At 43.6% G+C, this 24,130-nt stretch overlaps 1 protein-coding gene across 22 annotated transcripts in view; it reads right to left on the bottom strand.

Annotated features, from left to right (window-relative positions):
• Positions 1-24,130, bottom strand: part of LOC135910907 (inversin-like) — a 686,529-nt gene that overhangs the window by 649,444 nt on the left and 12,955 nt on the right. For 20 of the 22 annotated variants that reach the window (XM_065442979.2, XM_065442974.2, XM_065442973.2 and 17 more), the window contains exons 1-2: positions 20,574-20,677; positions 3,783-4,022 (exon numbers count right to left, since the gene is read on the bottom strand). In XM_065442979.2, the coding sequence (XP_065299051.1) occupies positions 3,783-4,022; positions 20,574-20,582 (249 nt within the window). In that variant the 5' untranslated portion in view covers positions 20,583-20,677. Of the gene's footprint in view, positions 1-3,782; positions 4,023-20,573; positions 20,678-24,130 lie in introns of those variants that run through there. The other 2 variants (XM_070533476.1, XM_065442982.2) reach the window with 2 other exon arrangements.

Raw genomic sequence — 24,130 nt, 5'->3', positions numbered from 1 at the left:
GTTGTTGACAAATTCGACTTCGCCATGCCATCTGCTAGCCGCCTGGTCAGCTCAGATGGTAGAGTGGCGGCCCAGGAAAGGCGGCGGTCCCGGGTTCGAGTCCCGGACCAGGATGAATTTTTCTTCAACTACGAGGCTTTTCTTTCAAGGAACCCGTATGGGTTTCTTTTGTAGCAATTGCTACGAATGGGTGGATCTCTGATTTTTCCTTATTTAAGTGCTAAACTGTGCTCCCGTGCTCCTTCATTAAAACAATGGCCTGCCTGCATTTTGCCACAAGGCCACAAGACATGGGTGGACGAGGGGACAGTAGGGATCTGTGAAGCATCTTTCTCACTCTATTTGTGTATCATTGCAGTTTTGCCAATTTACATGAAAAAGACTTTTTATCTCGTGCCAGTTGGCAGTTGGCTTCACATTCCGCTGGGAGTAAGGCATCATAAATGATGTGGCCCTTTTACAGCAATTGATGGCTTGTGTTGCCCAAATGCCCTCAAATGCTGTAGAACGTGTTCACAAGCAATCAGAATTAATAGTCAAGTAGGCAGCTTTGCTCAAGCGCTCGGCTTGACACCTAAAACTACCTTCAATTCTTGGAAAACATATTTTGGCGAGCTGAGCCACAACATAGTCATAACTGCACTTTTTGTTATCCTAGAAAGAGCACTAGTTGTGCAGTACCAAAGCTTTGGTTCTTTTTGTTTCAGCAGAAACGATCACACCTAAAGAAGAGCTGTACACTCTCAGGCAAAATTACACCCTTTTACCACACAACAATAATCATCATCTGTCTTGTCCACATTTCCTTTCTTTAACGCGGCGAGTCCGGTACTTTCCAGTAACGAAGGGCATGCACGTTATCAGTATGACATAGCACTTCCGAATGGAAAGTAGCAGGCGCAGCGTTTTCAAGAAAGGAAATGCAAGCAAGGCAGATGACGATTATTGTTGTGTGACAGAGATACACCCAAAAGGGTGTAACTTTGCCTAAGAGTGTAAATTGAGGAACTGTAGGCAGTTTCCGTTGGGAATCTTGTGAGTGGACCTGGGGCCACTTGAAACAAAGGAAAACTGGTCAATTATACTTGAAACCAGGTCTTTTTAAAAGTGACACCACTAGAGACATGCAGAAACACCAAGTACATGTATATGCAGAACCCCAACACCAGGGGCGAGATCGGTCAAACATCTCACTTTCCGAGCGTACAATTTGTCTACTACATCACTGAGTAGGAGGTGTTACAGTTGCGCTACCACCTTGCAACACTGATGACTGCTGATGAAAGCACGATGCCAGCCAATCACGAGAGCACAAGCAAACATTCAGAAAGCAATATGCTTGGGCAATTTGCCCCAGAAAAATTAAAGCAATGATCAATAGACGAGAGAAAAATATCACTGAGCACTGGTGCAACTAACAACCCTATACGACTGTTACTTCGAGCTAACGATCCTCTACAGGTAGGTAGATGACTTTTTGACACCTACCTCAGGTTTCAGTCAATTCAGTCCTTCACATGGTGCCCCAGTGTGCATTGTAGCTGTTGTGCATGGACATTTGCATGAGTTGCGTGTTCGGCCTTTGTACTTGGCATCACAATAAGTACTGGTGGCAGTGTTCAAGATTTGGTGTGAATCCAAAGCTACAATTATGTTCTCCCTCTGCCTTTATCAACATTCTGGTTGCACATGTCAGACAGATGTTTGTTCATATTGCGCTTCCTTTCGATTTCTGAAACATAGACTGAAGTCTGCCTCCGCCCTGTATATCTGTCCCTTGTTTGTCCATGTTTCTTTCCGCTGTCCTGTCTGAACCAACTAGCCCAACCCAAAAATTTATTGCAACTATTAAAAGCTCCTGACACATTTGCCGTGTCAGCCTAGCCAGTAATTTCCACACTAACAAAATGGTGAGTGTAGAAATGGACAACTACACAGACGAGTAGTGTGCACTGTAGCTTAACTACATTCGAGGGTTGATTGGATGTTTGCAACTAGCATTTATGTGAGTCAGTGAATAGAACTCTAACATTAGTGTTAACTTATTCAGTTGCTTGTGGGCTCACAGGAAATGATCAGTGCCTGCAGCCCAACCAGTGCTTGCTAAGCCATGTATACACAGTCTGACATTCATTGTCAAATGTCAATAATTTGCCAATAATTTAAGAAGTCACTTATATTTCCTTTATTGTGCAGAACGGTTACACTGGCAATTTGCATGCCTGAAGGAAATTGCACAGATTGTAAACATAATTATATAAATATGCTAGTTGATCAGGTATGAGATCAATTACATATTTGACAGGATGTACTTGAATGTCATTAACATCACAGGATGCACTGTTCAGTTCAGACATGACAGAAAACACAAGGAGGCACCTGGGACGAGCAGGGAACAGCAACAAGAGTTAATGGATGATGATGGCGACTAAGAGCTACAGCAACAACAGAAGCTGCCAGACAATAACACTGCAGGCTGCACGACCCTGTCATCTATGCTGGTTTGATTAACATCAAAGCACTGCAACCGTGATTCTCCATTTCTCTATAAAACTTTCGCAGTGTTTCTCACCATTATACCAAACACAGCAGCATACGACAACGAAAAGCAGGTGATTAGTAGCAAATGCTTGCGCATGTTTTAGATAACTCCCAGAGAAGCTTCTGCGGGATTTTTTTTTTTTTTTTCAATATGTTTGCGCTCTAACCTGCTCTAACCCTTTTACAGAGTTATCTAACTTGACCGTACCCAGGTTGTCTAATTCACTGATGCCATAACGCAGCCAATAACTTCTAATCAAGGTGTTCCGCAAGGATCCACTTCGGGCCCTGTTTTTCTTCTGTATATTAATGACTTCAAATCTCGACATTACTTTCAGCAGCACATCTTACGGTCACTGTATTATGCATTCATGCATAGTCACCTGATATATTGCCTCACTTCAAGGGGAAACAGGTATGAAACACACATGTCATGCCTTCATCATACAAAACCAAGCAGTATGCCCGATTACATTTAGTCCTCACCTAGCTAGCATCTGCCCTCCCACTTTACTAGAATCTAAAAATCCTTCCGCTCACTTACTCGTTACAGCTAAAGCTTGGTCTTTTAATTTACCTCATCCGAAATCAGGGTACTGTCATTAATATTTCTTCCCCCAACTACTCAACCGTAATGATGCAAGATTCTCGGAACAAAATAATATGTTATTACCTAAAGTGTGAACAAATTATGGCAAGCAGACAGCACTCTTTTCGGAAATAATGTATTGGAATTCATTGCCCATGAACATCAAGTGCATCAATTCAGAACATTCATTTCATAAAGCACTGAAAATTCCCTTGTGGTCAACAGCCTGTTAGTAATAAATGACCTTTATTGACAACGAACAGTGTTTTGCCTTTTACCCTTTACATTATCTATCACCGTCTAGTACTTAATTCGTTTTATGTATATTTCTCTGTATAATGATGTTCTAATGAAGTAATGTATTCTCGTTGTTTAATATATCTTTGCTAATGCTGTTTCATTGATCTGCAACACCACTGCCTGTCTGTATGTGATTATTTTTTGTACTTGGCACAGTAGGTCCCTTCGGCAGTTTAAACTCTGGGACCTCCTTCTGCACTAATGTTTACCATATACTTTCCTGTATCCACATATTTTTCAATAAAACCTTCAAACCTTGAAACCTACAGAAAGGGCGCGTGCAGGCATTAAACGAGGGAAGGCCGTACGCAAATAGTAACGACAAATTTGTCATAAGCAAGCTGCCACTTGCCTTGCGTGCGGCCAAGTGCAGAGGCGTCTGGCCCGCATGGTCGCCGTGGTCAGACCTGGCACCAGCACGAAGCAGCAGCTGCGCCCCCTGGCTGTCACCCAGCATGACACAGAGGAAGAGCGGAGTCCGCCCCAGCCTATCCTGCACCTCCAGTGCCCCTGACTCCAGCAACCCAGGCTGGATATCAGACCAGTCGCCTCGGAGCGCGCACAGGTGCAGCACGGACTGGTCATTCCCACGCTGCACCCAAGGTGGCATGCTCAGCCTACTTCCAGAGATCCAATCCCTCCAAGCTCAGATCAGCCATACTACATACCATGCACGCAAATCTCGTTGCTTTGCAATCCTTAACTGCCTTTTCGTTCCCTTCACACCCGTTCTGCAACAGACCACTGATTATCCGCTCTGCACATTACATGTCCAACACAACTTATTTATTTTGATTTCAGCTAGAATATCAATTCCTAACATTTGCTCTCTGAATCATACTGTCATCTTTCTGTCTTTTAGTGTTGTGCCAATCAATTTCCGTGTCGTCACTCTAACAATGCTCACTTGTCAAGTTTCTTTTATCCTCCAATCTCGACTTTAGAGATTGGTAGAATGCAGAAATTGTATGCTTTACTTTTAAGGTCCACACTTCACAATCTTCTATTTGAACTATATATATATGCAGCCCACTAAAAGGAAGAGTGGCTATGCAGAACATTAAACAATAGAAGCATTGCAGGAATAACCACAAGTAGCTAAAAGATACAACAGTGACCACAGTAAAATCTATCGCAAGACATTTTCTACGAGCTAGTAAATACAATATGGGCATTGTCTGCAGCAGTACCATTCAAAACGCGCTCATTCCACTACAGTGAAACTGTGGCACCCTCTGTAGAGAACACCGTGTTGAGAACAACCATTGCAGTGTAGCAGACAACAGCCACTTTAGGTTCACTGTAGACAAAACTGGTAAGCAATGCCTGCAGGTGTGGTTATATCTACACTCACTGCAAAATGTGAGCAGAAACAAGCTGAGCAAATTAATATAGCTAGTACTTCTATCAATAGATTTCATCATCGCAGTCTTCTTTATACAAAATTACTGTTTGAGCACATTGCTATCGAGGCAGTGAAGAAACGTGAACGTCATACTTTGCTGTCATTCAAACAATGCAGGTTGTCATGCCATACAGCTGAAAAGAAAGTTCAACCGATCCTCCATGCAAAGTGATAACTAACTAAGTCACGTGCGGTGATAAATTGTCTAAAGGAAGGTTCAGAAAATATTTCTTGAATTTGAAAAATAGCTTCTTTTTTTTTGTAGTTTCACCGGTTATAGAAAAGAATACAAACCCATGCACCAGCATTTTATTTTCCGATTTTTAGGTTGTTGGCTATAGTGATATTTTTTTAGAATGAAAAAAAAGAAGGCATCTGGCCCAAAATTTGATATCTCGAGCTTGTTTCTGGAAGCAGCAGCGATAAAGCTACGCCAAAATTTTTTTTGAAGTGCACCTTGTTTAGAGGGTTTCTGGTGCATTTGATGATTTTTTCATTAATGTTAATGCTAACTTGCAAAAAAGGAACATACCACAGTTCTTTTTATTATTTTATTAGCTATCACCTTGTAGGTCCGAAGGCGTAACACAAGAGCAGCAATAAAAACACATGTAATGGAATGCGCAGGGCAGCACAAAGAACTCACATTTTCCCATTTAAAAGTGTGCACCCACCCTGTATGTGTGCCCCTTCTTGGTTCCTGCTTATGCCTAACGAGTATACCAGCTAGCCTAAACAAAGGTCTCACATAAAGGTGGTTGTGAAAAAGAAGGAAAAGAACATAGAAATAAAGTGAACCACAAAAAACACAATGCTGATTTGGCACAACTTGAACAGGCAAACATAAAATTATAAAGTAAATCAGCAAAGTGATATACATAAGTGAAAAAATGTACTAGGTGGAAGGGTTGACATAGGTAGACGTTTGAGATTGCTTTGATATGAAACGATGAAAACAGGGAACAAAGGCAATTCAAAGTAATTTGCTAGGTATCCACAAAATTTTCTGCAGCCAGTACCAGTAACGAAGTGGTCACTCCGGAAAAACAAATACATCAGGAAAGACATGGTCAGGTTGTGTGGCCAGGGAAACATGCCATAGCAGAACTGCGCCTGATACAAGAGGAGGATCACAATGCTAGTTCAAGCAGGTGGTGCCTTGAACATGGGTTGTTGAACAAGGAATGAATGAAACAAAAGCGTGGTATGGCATGGAACGACTTCAGTGTTGGTAGACAGATTGTTTGCTTTACGGAAGTGATGCTACTGTACTGTGAATATTGTGAAGTTTTTCAAGGTTTAGGACAGTGCCACAATAGCTCTTGATTTACATAGTTTTTACACTTGCTTTTTCAATTATGCTAAAATACCTAATCATTTGAAACACAATTTACTTTGATGGTTAGATTGACCACTTATACAACACTACGATTATATTATTTATTTCGGTAAAAAAAAATTGTTTTTCACCAACACGAATGATATATCATAAGAACTTCACTGAAAGATTTTATTTTTTTTTACAGAACTGAGCTACTATATGCTTTCACACTGCAATAAAGATGCGAGAAATTTTACAATGAGAACTGAGGCAAACGAAAAAGCACTATCATCTGGCATGCAATGGGCCTAGTGCATGAACACATGGGCCTAGTGCATGACCTGTGCAATGGATTAACATTACATGAGGTTACACATCACATAGGATAAAAATAAACACAATTGTGTGTATGGCATTTAGTGTTATAGACCGCTTTTTCATAGGCGCCGCCATATTGTGAACGCAGTGGCGCCGCCTATGAGCAGTGCCATACTGGCTTGGGTGAAAGCGGTCTTTTGCATGGCAGGCATATGCTCGGCGGTAGGTTCTGGCGTTTGTTTTTGCGGTCGTGCAGTCTGTTTAGTATGACGTCCGTGTTCTACGTGGTAAATGGTTCTGTGAGACGTGCTGAAGTGGTTTAAGGCGCCATGGCCGGAATTTCTGCTGGCGTTGAGGTGAACGGAACACGCAGCGCGATGTGTGTGCGCATATTTGAGCCTACAATCAGCCTCGGATATCACTTGTGTATTTCTGAATGTTCCAATTACTAATGTGACCTTATTGCAGTATTATCCTCTATTTCTAAACTGTGGTTTAGGAGCCGACGATCGACGATCGAAACCCACGAGACGGTCGTAACAGCGTGGGTGCCATTATGCTACGATAGGAGCTGTGTTGTTATACTTTGACAAGCGTTCAAACTGTTCGCGGCAGGTTACATTGCGTGACTACTTGGTTGGATGGATGAGGTTTCCATCCATGAATAAAATAGTTTTGGCTAGTAATAGCAGCATACCTTACAGTCTGAATTAACCTTGTCCACTAAAGCGACCGTTACGAACTGCACGAGCGTCCTAAGCAGTAGTAGGTGCTGGATTAGATATCTTTCTTCTATATAGCGCATGGTCCAAGCATACGGCATCAGCGCTTATATATTTATAAACGTTGTGCGGCATTAGCCCGTTTTCTCGTGCTTTTTAGAGAAAGAGGATGATAACCGAATATTTTTTTTTTTCGGTTGTGTTCGTTCAGTTCTCTACGACGTACTCACACGTATTAGGAAATTTTGCGCTTAAAAATAGCAATCGAATGCTTTTTATGCGAACCCTCTCATGTATTATGGCTGTATACAGGCCAAAAAGGCAAGGCCGAAGCACACAGCTTATATATGTATCGTGCTGGCTCACCAACCGCAGTGATCGCTGTGTTAAGCAGCGCCATGGGCCTCGTGCAGCAAGGCTAGCGTAGACATATGGTAATTTCAAGCATACTAGACTTGAAATGCGCGAGAACGATGCCAGTGTATCACAAATATTTTGATAGCGCCTGCCGCTCACATGTTTCGTGGTTGTCTTAGTTTGGCCGTGCACGAGCATGCGCTCTTACGTTTTACTCCCTACGCCAATTGATCAGACAGTGAGCTGATTTACCATTTAATTTAATTTAATGCTCGTAATACAGAGACACCGATTTTCTTTGTTGAATTAAAATCGACAAAAGCAATATAGTAAACAACACATACACGCACCACAACTGATAATGCGCGTACACCGCAACTGATTATGCGCGTCACATTTTTGCGCCCCTAAGACATATTTCTGCCTACAGTAGTTAATGATGCACCGAAAGGCTTCCCTGACGACCTTAATGAACGAACATGGCGTAAATTTCACAAAATAAGATCTAAAACATCTAGAAATCGTTCCGCAGCACGCAACAGCAATACTTTCAAGCAGCGCCGCCCCGGATCGCCCAAGCCAGAGAGGAGGAAAGGCTCTCCGTGCGCCCTATCCTCCTCGCCCTATGAAACGGTCTATAGGATATAACTGCTGCACTAAAGGTTCCCTTCACATAAATTTCAACACGTGCATTGGATCCGTTCTTTTTTTTTTTTTACGTACTTTGCCCAAGTCAGCTCCGACTCTTACCATGATGCTCTATGACCAGACAGCATTCCAACAGGATTCCGTCCTTTTATTTAAAGAACACAATTGGGAACAAGCATTAACAAAGACAGGCAACATCAGTTTAATAATTGGAACCACTGTCATAGTAGCAAATGTGTTATGCAGAAGATGATATAGCAGAGATGCGCTAGGCACTGATTATATCTAGGTTCAAGATAAGTGCCCATGAAAATTATCGGTAAACCATGCATGCACATGGACACACCCCCACAAAAAAGACCAGAGCAGGCACACAGTGAAGTCGCAATGCACTGCAATAGCATACTGTTGCAGCTATATGCACGCTGAAGTACAGCAGAGCCATCAAGTAACACAATATGATTATGCTAGTGCCATCTCCAGAGAGTAGGTAGATAGAACGGTAGAGATGAAGTAGGGAGAGGAGGCCGAGAATGGGTAGAACCGATCCAGTCACAACAGGAATGAATAACAGCCTTGTTACCCTTCACTCACAGCTCCGATACATGGGCGGAAGGCATGTGAGGGAAAAGGAGACATAGGAAGGCAAGGAAACGCTACTTCTAAACATGGCAGCAGTTGCAGACAAACTGGATAAATTCAAGGTATGGTACGATTCTACGATTCGTGAAAAGTAAGCACCATACACATTTGTGAAGCGGACAACTGACGTATGGTGTGCAGGCACAAAGCTGCATTAAGCCACCAAAGCATCTAGGCAACACTGTGGATGTGTTGCATGTCAAATCAACACTCCAGTGCCCAATCCAGTGGCTTTGTGGCGATCAAATTGCTTGAGGTCACTGGTTTATTCCTGACTGCAGCAGCCACATTTCGACGGGGGCACAATACAAAAACACTTGTTTACTAAGATTTAGGTACACGTTAAAAAACTCCAGGGAGTCAAAATTAATCCAGACACCCAAGTCTGCCTCTATGGCATGCCTCATATTCTGACTGTGGTTTTGGCATGTGCAGCCCCATAATTCAATTGAAGTTTAACACTTCTGCCACGGTGTGATGTGCCATGTGAGCCAATGACAATGCTAACCTTCCTGGACGTTATGAACAATGGCACACAACTCCCCGAGCAAGCAGGTCTCATTGCGTGTTCTGTGTACTACACAGACAAACAGCAATGGTGCATGGCAGGTCAAGCTTAATGTCAGCTCACCCTCGTATTGCACTACACGAACCTTGGTTTAATAAAATTAAGCAATTGCTGTCAACATCACTGATAATTATCATCAATCAAAGCAAGCAGCACTGATAGCTTCTCTTACATTCATTCCCACAGTACAAGGAATCGGCAGAAATCTTCTTCACTTTCATCTAAAACAGGCACCAGCGACTTGTGTTCGCCTGTGTGAAACTGCATGACGGCCAGCTCTCCTCGCTGGGCAGCCTTGACGAGCACACGGCATGGAAGAGGAAGCTCGTGCCCAACTCTGACACGGCCTATTCAAACACATGTAAAATGCAAAAACGCTTTTCTGAGATAACCCCTGGACCAATTTTAATGAAGTTTGTTGCATTTTAGAGAAAAGTGGCATGGCCACAATTAGTACATGACCGGGGTTGTTGTAGAAATATGGGAGAGGCCTTTGCCCTGCAGTGGGCGTAACCAGGCTGATGATGATGATGATGAGAGAAAAGTTTAAATTCTAGTGACTGTTAGAAGCAGAATTTTGATTTAGGACCTGAATTTTGTTAAAAGAATTTTAAAGAATTCGCAAGTTTGAAAAAAATAGACGCACGAAGTTTACAAATTAATAGCTCTGCATCAAAAACAGATACCGCGGCTCTGTAAATGGCATCCATTAGACCATTCAAAGTGGACAAATTTGATATGCCAATTTATATGTTGTGTGAATTTGTTACGTTTTGTACAATTAAGGGTTCTGCAAAAGCTGTATTTCCGTATTACTACATCTTTTGAAATGAATGTGTACCATACCAATTTTGTCCGCTTTAGATGTACTATTAGATTCAATTCACAGAATGGTGACCTCATTTAGCATTGCTGTGTTACAGAGTTGTAAACTTGATAGTTCTGTTTTCTGAAAATTTTCTATTTATGCCAATTTTAAATAAAAAATTCATCACCTAAATTAAAAATTTAAAACTAACAGTCACTAGATTTTAAGCTTTTCTTTTGAATGCAACAAACCTTGTCAAATTTGGTGTCAATTTGGTCCTTTTACATGTACTTAGATAGGAGCACCTGAGCTAAAGCTTCCTCTTAACACTGCCAGGTCATCTAAACAGATGGATGCACATTGAGGTTGTGAGATCAAAGAAACAATTTTGCCCTGCTAGCCCAAGGTTTTATACAAGATTTCAATGTTACAAATGCACATGTTTAAATGCCCTCCTCTGTGAACACAACAGCAACAAAAGAAGCCGCTTGTTCAGACGTACTGCTGTATGTGCCATGCCAAATGCAAAAGAACTTTCAAGCTATATTGTCACATAGAGAAGGCAAATAAGGTCTTTGAATTTCATTTCGCACTAGGTTCTTTTTTATTTTGTATTGCCACCTACTTTGTCTACAGACTGCAGTAAATCCTAAAATTTAAAGAAAGTTTATATAGAGGCTGGGAGGCCTACCAAGGTCTTGCCCAGTTGGCTACCCTATGTATATGTGGAGGGAAGAGAAAAGAAAGTTGTGTGTGTTTGTGCATACATTATTGAATAGGCTGTTCTTTTTTTATTGCTGGCAAGTCACAAGAGAAGTAGGCCAAGTCAAGCTGCTTAATCTGCAGCTTTTACCTATCATTGCGAATTGTACATTTCTGATAACTGAAGTCAAAGTCCATACTGCTGCCCTGATACTTAATGGTTGAGAACTTGAAAAGGCTGCAAGGCAATACTGCACACATTCTAAACTTTTGGTGCAGCAGTGTACCCTTTAGGAATACTGGTGTAGAGCAAGCAAGGCGAGGACACCCAACATGGACACACAGATATGGCACAAACTTCCAACAACAATCTTTGTTTCCAGGAAGCATGTCGTGCTTATACCTACTGCCTCACGCATCATACAACAGGCGTAAAAGCGTAAACATTTGTAAATCAACAAAAACAAATGAATATGCTGACATTTGTATCTTATTTTCAATTCATATCACAGAAATTGCAGTTCTTTATTCAACAAGGCAATGAAAGGTGTACTAACACTCACATCACCGATCATGGCAATCCGCTGAGCTTCCATAATTAAATTTCACACATTTCCGCCAAGAATAATAGTACCTTCAAAGCAGGCCGGGATGGCAACAGAGAAGCAAAAGAACTAAACAGCTACTGTCATTTCCTTCATGTGTGCTCAATCAAATAGCATGTTTGAATGGACACAAGGATGCATTGCTGCGGCATACAAGTGGGGAATGAAATCAACAAATACTCTCAGATCACATCCTCATATTTCTTGCACCCTACGTGACTGTCAGAATTTTCTGTGTGTGCAGCGTTCACGGAATGAAACAAGTCAATTTAGGGATAACTATTGCACATACTTTCGTTTCCACGAGCTGCAGTTTGTTTCACATCAACATACTTTTGGTGCGTACACTTATATCGGAGTGCAGGTCACCCGTGATGACCAGATTCCTAGTGACATGACATGGTACTCTTGAGGACTTCGCACATATGCAGGGTTATGCTAAATGCTCCCCGTTGCGTTTCATTCCGTGAGCACTGTACATGCGATGCAATGCAGTCACAATACATCATTGTGTCGATGAAATATGCGATTTGATCCGACCAGTTTGCAGTTCATGTCGCTCTTCTTTCCAAGTCAGTGTCCCTGTTAGTGTGTGCCCTACATAGCGCAGGACCAAGAGTGGCTTTTGCTTCTTTGCAATAGGATTTACAGGTACATACATGAGAAAAAAAATTGAAATTCTTATATAACAGATTAAAGACTATGTCCAGGACGAGAGCATGTGGGCTAAATGAAAGGTGTTTCTATTTAGGAACGAGGTTGAACAGTGAGAATAAAACAAGGACATGAAGAAACAAATACCACAGACAATAGTTTCGTCGTGTCCTTATTTTACGCATGCTGTTGAACCTCAGTTCTAAATATGAACCAACTGAGCCTCATTAACATCTTACTAGTGCTTCAGTGGCGTAGTTAAAATTTCGTTCGGGGGGGACTCACATTGCAGCTCGGTCTTCTCCTTATGAGGAAGCTTTTGCTCGGGTGCTCGTATCTAAATACACGTAGAAGGAGAATTCGTTTTTCTCGGCAACCAATGCAACAAATTTGACGAGGTTTGTTGCATTTAAAAGAAAAACTTAAATTCTAGTGACTGTTGGTTTCGAATTTTTCATTTAGGTTGTCAATTCTTTATTAAAAATTAACCAACATCGCAAATTTTCAGAAATCTATACTATCAAGCTTAAAGCTATGTAACTCAGCAATGAAAAATGATATCACAATTCTGTGAATTGCACCTTATAGTACATCTACAGCGGACAAAATTTCTATGTTACACATGAATCTCAAGAAATTTAGCATTGTGGAAATATGGCTTTCGCAGGACCGTTGTACACAACGTAACAATTCACGTAAGATACGAATTGACAAACCAAATTTGTCCGCTTTGACTGTTATAATAGATGCCGTTTACTGAACAGCGACACATGTGCTTGATGCAGAGCTATTAGTTTGTAAACGTCGTGCTTCTATATTGTTCTTGTTTTTCAACTTTCGAGTTTTTTGAGACGGTTAAACATTGCTCAGCCCCTAAATCAAAATTCAGCTTCCAACAGACACTAGAATTTAACTTTCTCTCTCAAATGCAACAAACTTCATTAAAAGCAATACGGGGGTTATCACAGAAAAGCGTTTCTGTGTTTTACATGTATTTGAATAGGCCGCGTCGAAGTTGGGCGCGAGCTAAAGCGTCCTCTCAAAAAATTTGTCTGGGGATCCTATACATGAATAATAACTGCATTGTCATTGCTAAAGATGCTGCAAACGACTTTTTGAACGCTACGTACTGTCAAAACCAGTAAAATATGTATTTTTTCATAAAAGGATATACTTGTATGTGCCAAAAACTGTGCCCAAAATAATCGATATCAATGCTTCCATGTTTGTTTCTCTATTTAATAAGTAAATAAAATATCACACGAACTTTAGAACTATATCAGTTCGAAACCAGCAAGGCAGTGCATGCCACTGATATGAAAAATGTAAAGGCCATGAAATTAACAAGCTGAGGACAAATATTGTAATGAAACTTTGTCATTCAAGAACCTTGCTTAGATTCTTGCACATATGCAATGGCCAGTGAAAAATCTCAATGACGCTGTCATTTGTTCCAATGTATTACGCAGAAGCAGCTGTCACCGGTCGTGTATCGTGAGTAATTGCACTGAAATTATAGCCGCAACAGAGAGCACGTATAAAGAGCAGATGTTTTGCAATATAAACGAGGGCAAGTCAAATAAAAGTCTGCCAATACGAATATATGACAAACTGGGTACCTTATTTTAAAGTAGCCTCCATGATCATTTAGACATTTGTCCCGTTGTCTAACGAGTTGTGTGATTCCTGTCTCATTAAATTCCTTGGGTTGCTGCTTCAAAAAGTCTGCAACTGAATCTTTCACGTCATCGTCCGACACGAATCTGGTTTGCTTAAGCTGTTTTTTCAAATGCTCCAAAAAGTGGAAGTTGCAAGGCGACACGTCTGGGCTGTATGACGCATGTTGCAGCGTTTCCCACTTGAACATTGCCAGTTTTGTATTAACCACATCAGCGACGTGGGGACGGCATTGTGGGATAGATTTATTTAAAATACCTTACAGGCCCCATGGGGGCATTGTGTAAGGGGGGTTACAGAGTAAGCAGCCTTCTAAGGTGGTAAACAAGAGATACACCTCAATACAGGGCTCACCAACATGCACTCATTGTCAGATGACCCCAATCATCAATTTTCTGCGTAGTTTGTTCTTGATTGTGACAAGCAGCCGATCTGGCGTTTTACAATAACGAAACAAATTGATAGTCTCTCAAGATTTAGCAAATTCTATCAGTAATGGCCCCTGATGATCTAAAAAAAAAAGTCAGCAACATCTTTCCGGCGGAAATGACCACCTTTAGTTTCTTGGGGGTGGTGAATTCGAATGTTTCCACTGTAAGCTTTGCTATGGTGTTTCAGGCTTGTAGAAGTGGCACCATGGTTCGTCCCAGATAACAATAGGAGACAATAAGTCGTCACCCTTATTGTTATACCGGATCAGATGAGTCAAGGCAGCGCTGAACTTCACCATCTTCTGGCGGTAGTTCAAAATCTTGGGCAACCGTTGAGCACACAAGAGCGGATAACCGAGATGTTCATGAATTACGGCATGAACCGAACCGTGACTGATGTTCACACACTCTGCCAGTTCATCGATGCTTATCCTCCGTTCTTGTCAAATCAGCTCATCAACTTTGGCAATTTTGTTAGGGGTGATTGCACGATGGCTTTGGCCTGGTCTTGGATCGTCTTTGCAACTTTCACGTCATTCTTTGAACCGTTTGCTCGAACGCTTCCCAGTGGCCAATGAAATGCAATGTTCAACGTACATGGCAGCCATACGGCGACTAATTTCTTTTTGGGAAATACCTTCGGCTGTCAAAAACCTCAGGGCACCACGCTGCTCAACTTCTAGAGCAACCATGTTCAACCCAGTGTATGAGAACATTAAGCAACCTTGACAGGCACACCTGCGTGTCACTGTTACAATAGAGAGATGCCTCTGTGTCACGTGCATGCCTCGCAGATAATGGACCGAACAATTATTGTGCGGGGTAGGTTGGCACACTTTCATGTATTCGCCTCCGTACATTAGAAATGCGAAGATACAATTGAATATACCAATGCAAAGATACAGCTTGATAAAAGGCAAAAAAGTGTCACTGGAAACAAAGTTCACTGCACACGTACACAAAACCCCGCAACAAGATATTTAAATATACGTATAAGTCTCCAATAAATGTACATAGCTAAAGTCACTGTATACAATACATCAAACAAGGCAAATAAACATGTTGTGCAATTAGAGATTGACAGAATCCTAGATGCCGACCCCATTCCACCCACTCCCCCTGATGTATCGCGCGCGATGGAAGGCGGCGTGCTTGCTCCCTGCTTTTCTCTTTTGTACACACAAGACTGAGCCACCATCGTCGTCTCACCCATTCCAACCCCCCATCCCCCTCCCTACGCCTTCACTCGCACATACAGCATGCGGCACGCGGTCATGACGTTATCGCCCTTGGACTTTATACGAAACATGAAGGCGACGGTGACGGCAGGAATGCACCTGGAGTGTCCATATAATTGCTATCGCAATACTACATAATAAGACTACCCGACAAGTGAAGCATCCCGTGGCCCATTACTCTCCGCAAAAGAAGAAACAAAATTGAACTTTCACCATAGGACAATTCGCTGCGCCACAGCATTGTATTTTTGTTTTTTTTCCTTTGTGGGGCCGGGGCACCGAAATGAAAAAGCACAAAGTATGTTGGCCACAATCGAATGCCTACTTTGGGCACCTAATGTAGCTACCGAAAGAATATCGAAGAAAATGTGAGACGCCTGGTCCGAGAACCATATGCATACTGGTCAGTATCTTACACTGGCGAGACAAGACTTTCCGGAGAGGTTGCACTCAAGCGAACGCGGGGCAATTTGTAGAGTCCCCACAGTGATGGTGGCGAGCGACGACAGTTTCTTTTACTTGTCTGCTAGCCAGAAAGTGCCCAAAACTCTGCCAGGCGAAAATCCACTCGGCCAGAGAAAAGCAAACCCGCACCGAAGTGCACCATGCGGTGGTCGGAGCAACACGAGAAAAACGCATGCACTCTGGCTGCCTCTGGCAGCCCGCGGGTAGGGCAGCGAGGACAAAAAAATTGAAGAGGCTCAATGTGTCCTCGCGAATAAAAGTCGAAGTAGAAAAAATAAATAAGAACATAGTTACCTTGGCCGACTTTAGTGTCTTGACATGGATGCTTTGGCATAGGTGAAAAAAAAATCTTATAATTTTTTATGTGTCATGATTGCACAAATGAACCACCAGAAAGCTTCATCTGATCGGACCTCGCTGCTGGCTTTGTCAACTTGTCTGATAGTGCGTTGATTCGGCTTGTCTCGTTGTATGGTCCGATGTAAGACTTTCGAAAAGTGAATGCACCTTTGGCGTCCAATATTTATAGTAACATCAAACCCACAAAGTTTCGCAATTGAAAATTTAAAGCACAATTTTGGAAATGTCAATGCACCTTTCACATCGAAAGTTTAGGAGAACTTTATAACCATAAATTTAGGAATTGACGTCCATGCGCTGCGTAGATTCCGCGGCCTCCGCAAGATGCCGTGGCAAGCTCGTTCACCATCAGAACGCCCTTGAAACTTTGTGCTTGGATGGGGCTGCTTGCGTTATGGGACCCCTGGTGCATGGGCGCTGCCCCCAAAATCCAGCTCGAGTTCGCAAGGTTCGCGCTGAAATGTCTTTTCGAGCGTGGAAAAGACACTCTAGAGAAAATTCAGAATGATTTCCAGCACTGGGGATTGCTTGGGTAGGTGGTGCATGGACAGCACGAAAAAACTTTGGGGGGGGGGGGGAGGGGGCTGAAGCCCCATAAGCACTCCCCCCCCCCCTCTGGCTACGCCCCTGTAGTGCTTCTATTCTTGGCTCTAATGTAAATGAAAACCGAGATCCTCATGTGGTTTAGCAGACACTCGAACATCTGAGAGATTGCTTACATTGTGACAACTTTTCGTTTTCTTTGCCTCTTGACTATCTATAGTAGTATTCAGCTCAGGAAACTTAAGCAGCAGCTATGGAGACATGTTATGCCCATGATGAGGGGACCCGCAAAACGGAAAGGGTGCAATGGGGAAAATGGAAAGTATTGAGACTGGGCAGCAGTTGCTGTGGCATGTGGCTTCGGATATGTGCAGTGACGTCATGATAAAATGCACACAAAGAGGTTGCATCAGGTGGTGATGATGATGTAGTAGTAAGGGGAAGATTTTTCCAGCACAAGGTTTAAAGGAGTGCGATTGTGTTTGAGAAAGCAGGGGCAGATTCACCGGAGTGTTGGTGCAAGGTGAAGAGATGGAGGCCATGGGAATGTTGCTACCCTGGCCATACACAGGACCAGGTTGAAGAGCAACGGTGCACAATAATTGGGTTGCATATGAGCTGGACAATTTATCAGGCAGGTTGTGCAGCATTCAGATGGAGGACCAGCAGGACTGATGCTGAGTAACTTGACAATGTCGGCGCCAGCTCCTCTTGAAGCCCTAATAACGAAGGCCCATTTTTCAGACCCATTTTCAGAAATCCAGATGGTGGCCAATGGTAGTGCCAAAAAGGCAAATCTGGATGCTTCTGTGTATATCCGAACCTTGAATGGCTAAAGACTGGCATGTTAGAGAAATGTGTGAGATTTGACACAAGCAGTCCATGGCACTTGCAAGATTTAGACCTCAGGTCAGTGTTGACATCTGCTTGAACCTTTCTGTAGTTTGATGAAATAGCAGCTGGTTGTGAAAGAGTGAGCTTATTGGCACACAGAATTGTTATGAAGAACAATGAACAAAAGGCAAAATACAAAGCATTCAACTAGAAGGGCACAAACATTGGAATGAGGAAAGTGCATGAATTAAGCTAAACGGTTAAAACAAGATGCATAGGGTCGATAGATACTCTGCCAAAGCCTCTACAAGGACTTTTGTTGGTAGATGCATAGTTCAGGCAGAGTGCAATAACATATAACGGCAAAAAATTGAATTCTATGCTATCAATATCACTATTTGCAGCTCCCAGGGGACGATACAATTGGGAGAAAGAGGTACGAAGAGGTATTCATCACACTGCCCACTACTCCTACATTGGCAATACTCAGAGTTCCTAAACCGAACTTCTTACTTAACCACACAGTAAATCCATAAGAAAGGGGACGCCAAAGACTTGAAAAATTATAGATCGATCAGCTTATTATCCGTTTGCCTACAAAGTATCTACTAAGGTAATCGTAATCGCAAATAGAATCAGGAACACCTTAGACTTCTGTCAACCAAAGGACCAGGCAGGATTTCATAAAGGCTACTCAACAATAGACCATATTCATACTATCAATCAGGTGATAGAGAAATGTGCGGAATATAGCCAATCCTTATATATAGCTTTCATTGATTACGAGAAAGCGTTTGATTCATTCAGAACCTCAGCAGTCAAGCAGGCATTACAGAATCGGGGTGTAGACTAGCCGTATGTAAAAATACTGAAGGATATCTATCGCGGCTCCACAGCCACCGTAGTCCTCCATAAGGAAAGCAACAAAATCCCAACAAAGAAAGGTGTCAGGCAGGGAGATACGATCTCTCAGATGCTATTCACAGCGTGTTTACAGGAGGTATTCAGAGACCTGGATTGGCAAGAATTGGGGATAAGAGGTAACGGAGAATACCTTACTAACTTGCGATTCGCTGATGATATTGCCTTGCTTAGTAACTGAGGGGACCAAATACAATGTATGCTCACTGACCTGGAGAGGTAAAGCAGGAGGGTGGGCCTAAAAATTAATCTGCAGAAACCTAAAGTAATGTTTAGCAGTCTCGGAAGAGAACAGCAGGTTACGATAGGTAGCAAGGCACTGGAAGTGGTAAGGGAATACATCTACTTAAGGCTGGTAGTTACCGCGGATCCGGATCATGAGACTCAAATAACCAGGAAGAATAAGAATGGGCCAGGGTGTGTTTGGCAGGCATTCTCAGATCATGAACAGCAGGTTGCCATTATCCCTCAAGAGAAAAGTGTATAACAGCTGTGTCTTACCAGTACTCACGTACGGGGCAGAAACCTGGAGGCTTACGAAAAGGGGTTCTACTTAAATTGAGGACGGCGCAACGAGCTATGGAAAGAAGAATGACGGATGTAACATTAAGGCATAAGAAAAGAGCAGATTGGGTGAGGGAACAAATGCGAGTTACTGACATCTTAGTTGAAATCAAGAAAAATAAAAGGGATGGACGGGACATGTAATGAGGAGGGAAGATAACCGATGGTCATTATGGGTTAGGGACTGGATTCCAAGAGAAGGGAAGCGTAGCAGGGGGCGACCGAAAGTTAGGTGGGCGGATGAGAGTAAGAAGTTTGCAGCGACAACATGGCCACAATTAGCACATGACCAGGGTAGTTGGAGAAGTATGGGAGAGGCCTTTGCTCTACAGTGAGCGTAGCTAGGCTGATGATGATGATGAAATACCTGGAGTGAAATTGAGCTATTCTACTTGAAATGACTCAAAACATAATTTTTTTTCTCAGATCATTGCTGCAATATATACTGCAACTCTCTTCTCAATACTGGCTAACATTGAAAGAATGGCCGTAATTACCTAGTGTAGTTGCTATATATAGAAATTGTGCTCAACAATTACTTACATTCACTTTCTTTGATTTCGTAAACTACTACTCATTGCACCGATAAAAAGTAAAGCTATGACTTCGACAAACACCCCATGAAGTTCGCAACTTCAGTCATGCTGTTAACCATGCATTCACCGGCAGTGGCGTAGCAATAGGGGGGGCCGGGGGGCCGTGGGCCCCGGGTGCAAGGGGCCTGTGGAGGGGGGAGGGGGTGTCATATACGTCTGAAGACACCCCTCTTTCCACCGGTTACACCCGGGGGGGGGGGGGGGGGGGGGAGGTGACAGAAGACCTATGGGCCCCGGGTGCCAGACGACCTAGCTACGCCACTGTTCACCGGCATTACGCAGCACGTGCTTGAGAGAAAAGGCACCCGCGCGGTGTTTCGATTGTCCCGATTGATTTACGCAGTTTGCGGCAACTAAATGTACTTCACTTTGGTTTGCGGAGCTAGGGCATGCAGGGCAACGCCAAAAGAAACGCCCCGGCATACATTCACTTTGAATTACTGGAGAAAGCACAAATGGAAATAAAAATCTCATTGCAGATGCCAACTGCGCTCGTTTTCCGAAAAGCTAACATCATCCTACTGAAAAGCAGTAAACATTCACTGTTTGTTTCTTCTGTCTGTTCCTGTTTAAATTTCGCTGCTTTTCACTAGGAAGGTGAATCAACTTTAAGCCTTGTAAACACCATCGTAGGGTGCCCGGCTGCGATCACATTGCACCTAGCGCGAAACAAATAAGGCCAACATTTATTCCCATAGGCGGGCTTCTTCACCTCTACAGTACGCGACGGCCATTATCCCCTCATTAGAGTACAGAAAGCTTACCGTTCCCATACGGCAGGGACTTCCAGAAAGTGCACTTCCAATTCCCACTCTGCCGGTCTTTGCACGTGCCGCGGCAGCGTGTTTCTATTTACGCCAAAGCCCAGAGCTCGGCCGCTGCGCCACCATGCGTCGCTCGCGTGCACCACGTTTCTAGGTACTTTTTCCCCGAAGCGCCACGGCGAGCGCCCTAGATCCATGGAGTTAGTAGAACAACTCCTAGATTCTTGTAGGTACTTGGTGGGACTAGGGAGATGTTACGCCCATAGAGTTTCCTACAACATTTTTGTAGGAAACTCTGTAGTTACGCCTGGGCGCACAATCTGCTCGCCCAGCTCTCACTACTAACAGAAAATAGGTTTTCAAGTTCTGTGCCTGGGAAATGGAGCGGAGAACCAAGGGAACCGGCCGTCGACTCTAGTACGGCTTTTCGCCGCCACGCGCCGCCGCTGGAGTAGAATCATCGTCACTCATGGAAACGCAGGGCGGGACTGTATTCGCAGCTGTTAAATGGTTGAGCTTTCGACTGTATTCGCATTGTTTCAAGTACAAGCAGCACTTTTGTAAACACGAACCCTGAAGCACTTGTCGCTCTGAGCAACCAGCCTGTTTTAGAGGCATGTGTTGTTCGCGGCTATTGCTATTCGATGCGCTTGCGCGTCGTCTGCTGTGCCAATACGAGAGCCCCGCCAGTTGAAATCCAATGCGTGGAAAAAATGTTCTGTCGCCGTTATGTTCGCTTATATGAAAGTCGATATTTGAAAGCAGTGCTTGCCACCATATAATGGGAACGCTTGGGCGCTGAAAGAGCCCCTAACGTCTACTCGTGTAGCAGACTGCACGCAAGCCGGGAGTTCACGCGCTAAATGGCACGTAATGTCGTGAGACTGCTCTACAGCAAAACGTGATGCCGCGTTCCCTTCTTAAAGTTTTTGATAATGACATTTGTTGCCACCGCAAGGAAGCCACAGCTGGCGTCAGAAAATGAGGAGCTGTGCCATGTCATTTAGGAACTCGAAGCAGTTGAATCGTGACGGTGCAAAAACAAACAAAAACAGCGCGTTCTGCCGCGCGCTTCTGCAACACATGAAGCTCTGCAGAACCTGCATGCAGACATTACTCCGCAAATAAAGATGTTCATGTTTTCAATATTATGAGTTGCGAGTCATGGCTCACGTTGATTTTACCATTTCAATGGTGGAAATAAAAGCATTTATTGCGGAAGGAAACTACCACATGTCATTGAAGCGTATGCCACTCACAGTTTCGCGTGCTTTCGCGAAAGGGGCTTTCTTACAAAATGTTTAACTGCGTCGTGCCTATCAGTAACATTGAAGGCGTAGTTGCAGAGGAGCGGCCTCAGGAAACGAACCGATATGAGGTTCATGAGCTTAAGCCTTTGCTCGTTGCTGTCATTGCTCTTGCACTTTAGTAACATTGAAGAACAAAGAGCTGGTAGAGCGTACTCCACTAAGGTATTCAGCGGCTTCTGCAAGGTCTGGTGCTCCTGCAGGGCACGGTCAGCAAAATCTCTTAAACAGTCCAGTACAAAGAGAAGTTGGTCCGACGAGTAGAGCAGCCCACCTCGATCTTGGCTCCGAGAGAGCTGAAAGAGCGGCTGGTTGCTCACAGGCTTCGTACACAAAGTAACACAGTTCTCGCACTCAATATGCTCTCCTAAAACCCTTTCAATGTAGCCCCCCACATAGGCGGTAGCCGAAATCCATAGCGATCCCAAGCAACAAAAAGTCCGTGGCAAAAAGTCGGCCCGACGTCTCCGGCCGACTGCAAAACGGTTGTCCCGACTTCGGCAACCAAGGGCGGCCCAGCTTTGGGGATTGACATTGGCCTAACGTCGGCCAATCGTCGGCAATCGATCTAGGTCCGACCACTGTGGCCGACTTGGCCGACGGCGTCCCATACGAGGGCCTACCAAGGTTTTAGGTACGTAGTCAGTCGGCCAGCCGTAAGGCCATTCTATTTGGCCAACGCAGCCGAGCGCATGCCACACGCGGGCCAGCCATGGCCCTGACGACAATAATGGTCGGCATTGCACCAGCCCGGTGCTGAAAGCCGACGTTGCTTTTGACGCCCCGAATAATCGTAGCTTTTGCATCATGCATGCGCATCATGCATCATGCTTGTGTGGTGGCCGGCATAGAAGTACCTTACGAAAGCGAACGCTTTTTTGTACTTCTCATGCCACATAAATGCCAGGCAAAAGATTCTTATACAGGTCTTTATTTCTTACACCCACACGTTCACAAGTTTCAAACACTAGTTCATGGTGGGCTTGAAGCGGGGTCACGGCGCCTTCTTTCGTTCCGGCCTCCATCCCTGTCAGCTGCTCCAACTAACCAGCGTTTTGCGACTCCAGCCACTGATAGTGAAGCGTCAGGGAAGGTGCTCCTCACAGATGCTGCAATAAAGCGGCACATATAAGAAAGCTGCGCCCCCGCTTTATAGTTCAGTTGGTGAGTCGCATTCCATTTGAAGCAGCGAAACAATCAAAAAGATCATAAGCCAGATATTCACGAAACATTAAAGAAACGATAACAAAGCAATATTAGGGACGTGCGAATCAGTATCGAAGCTGTCAGGAAGAGTGGCTGGACGACACAAATCGTGTAAGTAGCGGATAGTTGGTAATTTATATGTCGTTAGCAATAGGGGGAACTGAACACGGAACCATAACAAAACACGCGTACACAGTGGCTACTGTATCTATAGGTAGCGCGGCTATTTACACCACGATATATCTTGTTGCTTTCCGTGAGCACTGTATGGAACAGCCAAGTTGAAACGCGGAGACAAAGAACGCGCCGGAGCCCGGAGCGCCAAGCGGCACAAGGAGGGGAATAGGTCTGGAGAGGCAAGAGGGGAAGCTTATGGCATGATACATATACTTGCTGACATGATGGCAACGTTGATAGGTCTATGTTTTGCAGAAAACAGTTAGCATACATAAGTAAAAGCAGAAACAGTATATACAGCATATATTATATGTTGAAGGAAAACAAACTCCTCAAAAGCAGTGGCAAAATATGGACGCCGCAAGTAGAACTCACTTATTACGGCATTATTTTATTAAAGAGAATGCTAATACTGGACGCAGCAAGATGCAATAAGCAGCAGCTTGTTTGAATGAAGGAAAAAAAAACTAAGCATGCAGTTGGTACCGATGCTCGCAACGTGCACTAGAAAGCTGATTGTTATGCCATATTTCTTACTTAATTCGTGATGGCCATGAGCTTCACGAAGGCGTGCTTCCTCCCCTGCGACCCTTTCCAGCTGAACTGCAGTGCAGCTTCATTATGCCCTGCAGAAGAGTGCGCACGGCATGAGCGGTGTCCGTTCCTCCGTATCTGGAAAAAAAGTCCACCTGCAAGAACCAGCGCACGTAGAGTTAAACCAGACATCCAAATACGTGGTTATCGTGGTCTGTAAAAAATAATGGTCAGGATAAGAAATGTGATCGCTCTCGTTTTAAATGTTTTAACCACATAAAACAAATATATCTAGAAACAACGTTCTATGACAGAATGGCATATGGCTGCGGA

The sequence above is a fragment of the Dermacentor albipictus genome, chromosome 2, assembly GCF_038994185.2.
Source record: "Dermacentor albipictus isolate Rhodes 1998 colony chromosome 2, USDA_Dalb.pri_finalv2, whole genome shotgun sequence".
In the NCBI taxonomy this organism is placed as follows: Eukaryota; Metazoa; Arthropoda; class Arachnida; order Ixodida; family Ixodidae; genus Dermacentor; species Dermacentor albipictus.
The sequence above is the reverse complement of the archived record's forward strand: the minus strand, read 5'-3'. Positions and strand labels throughout refer to the sequence as shown.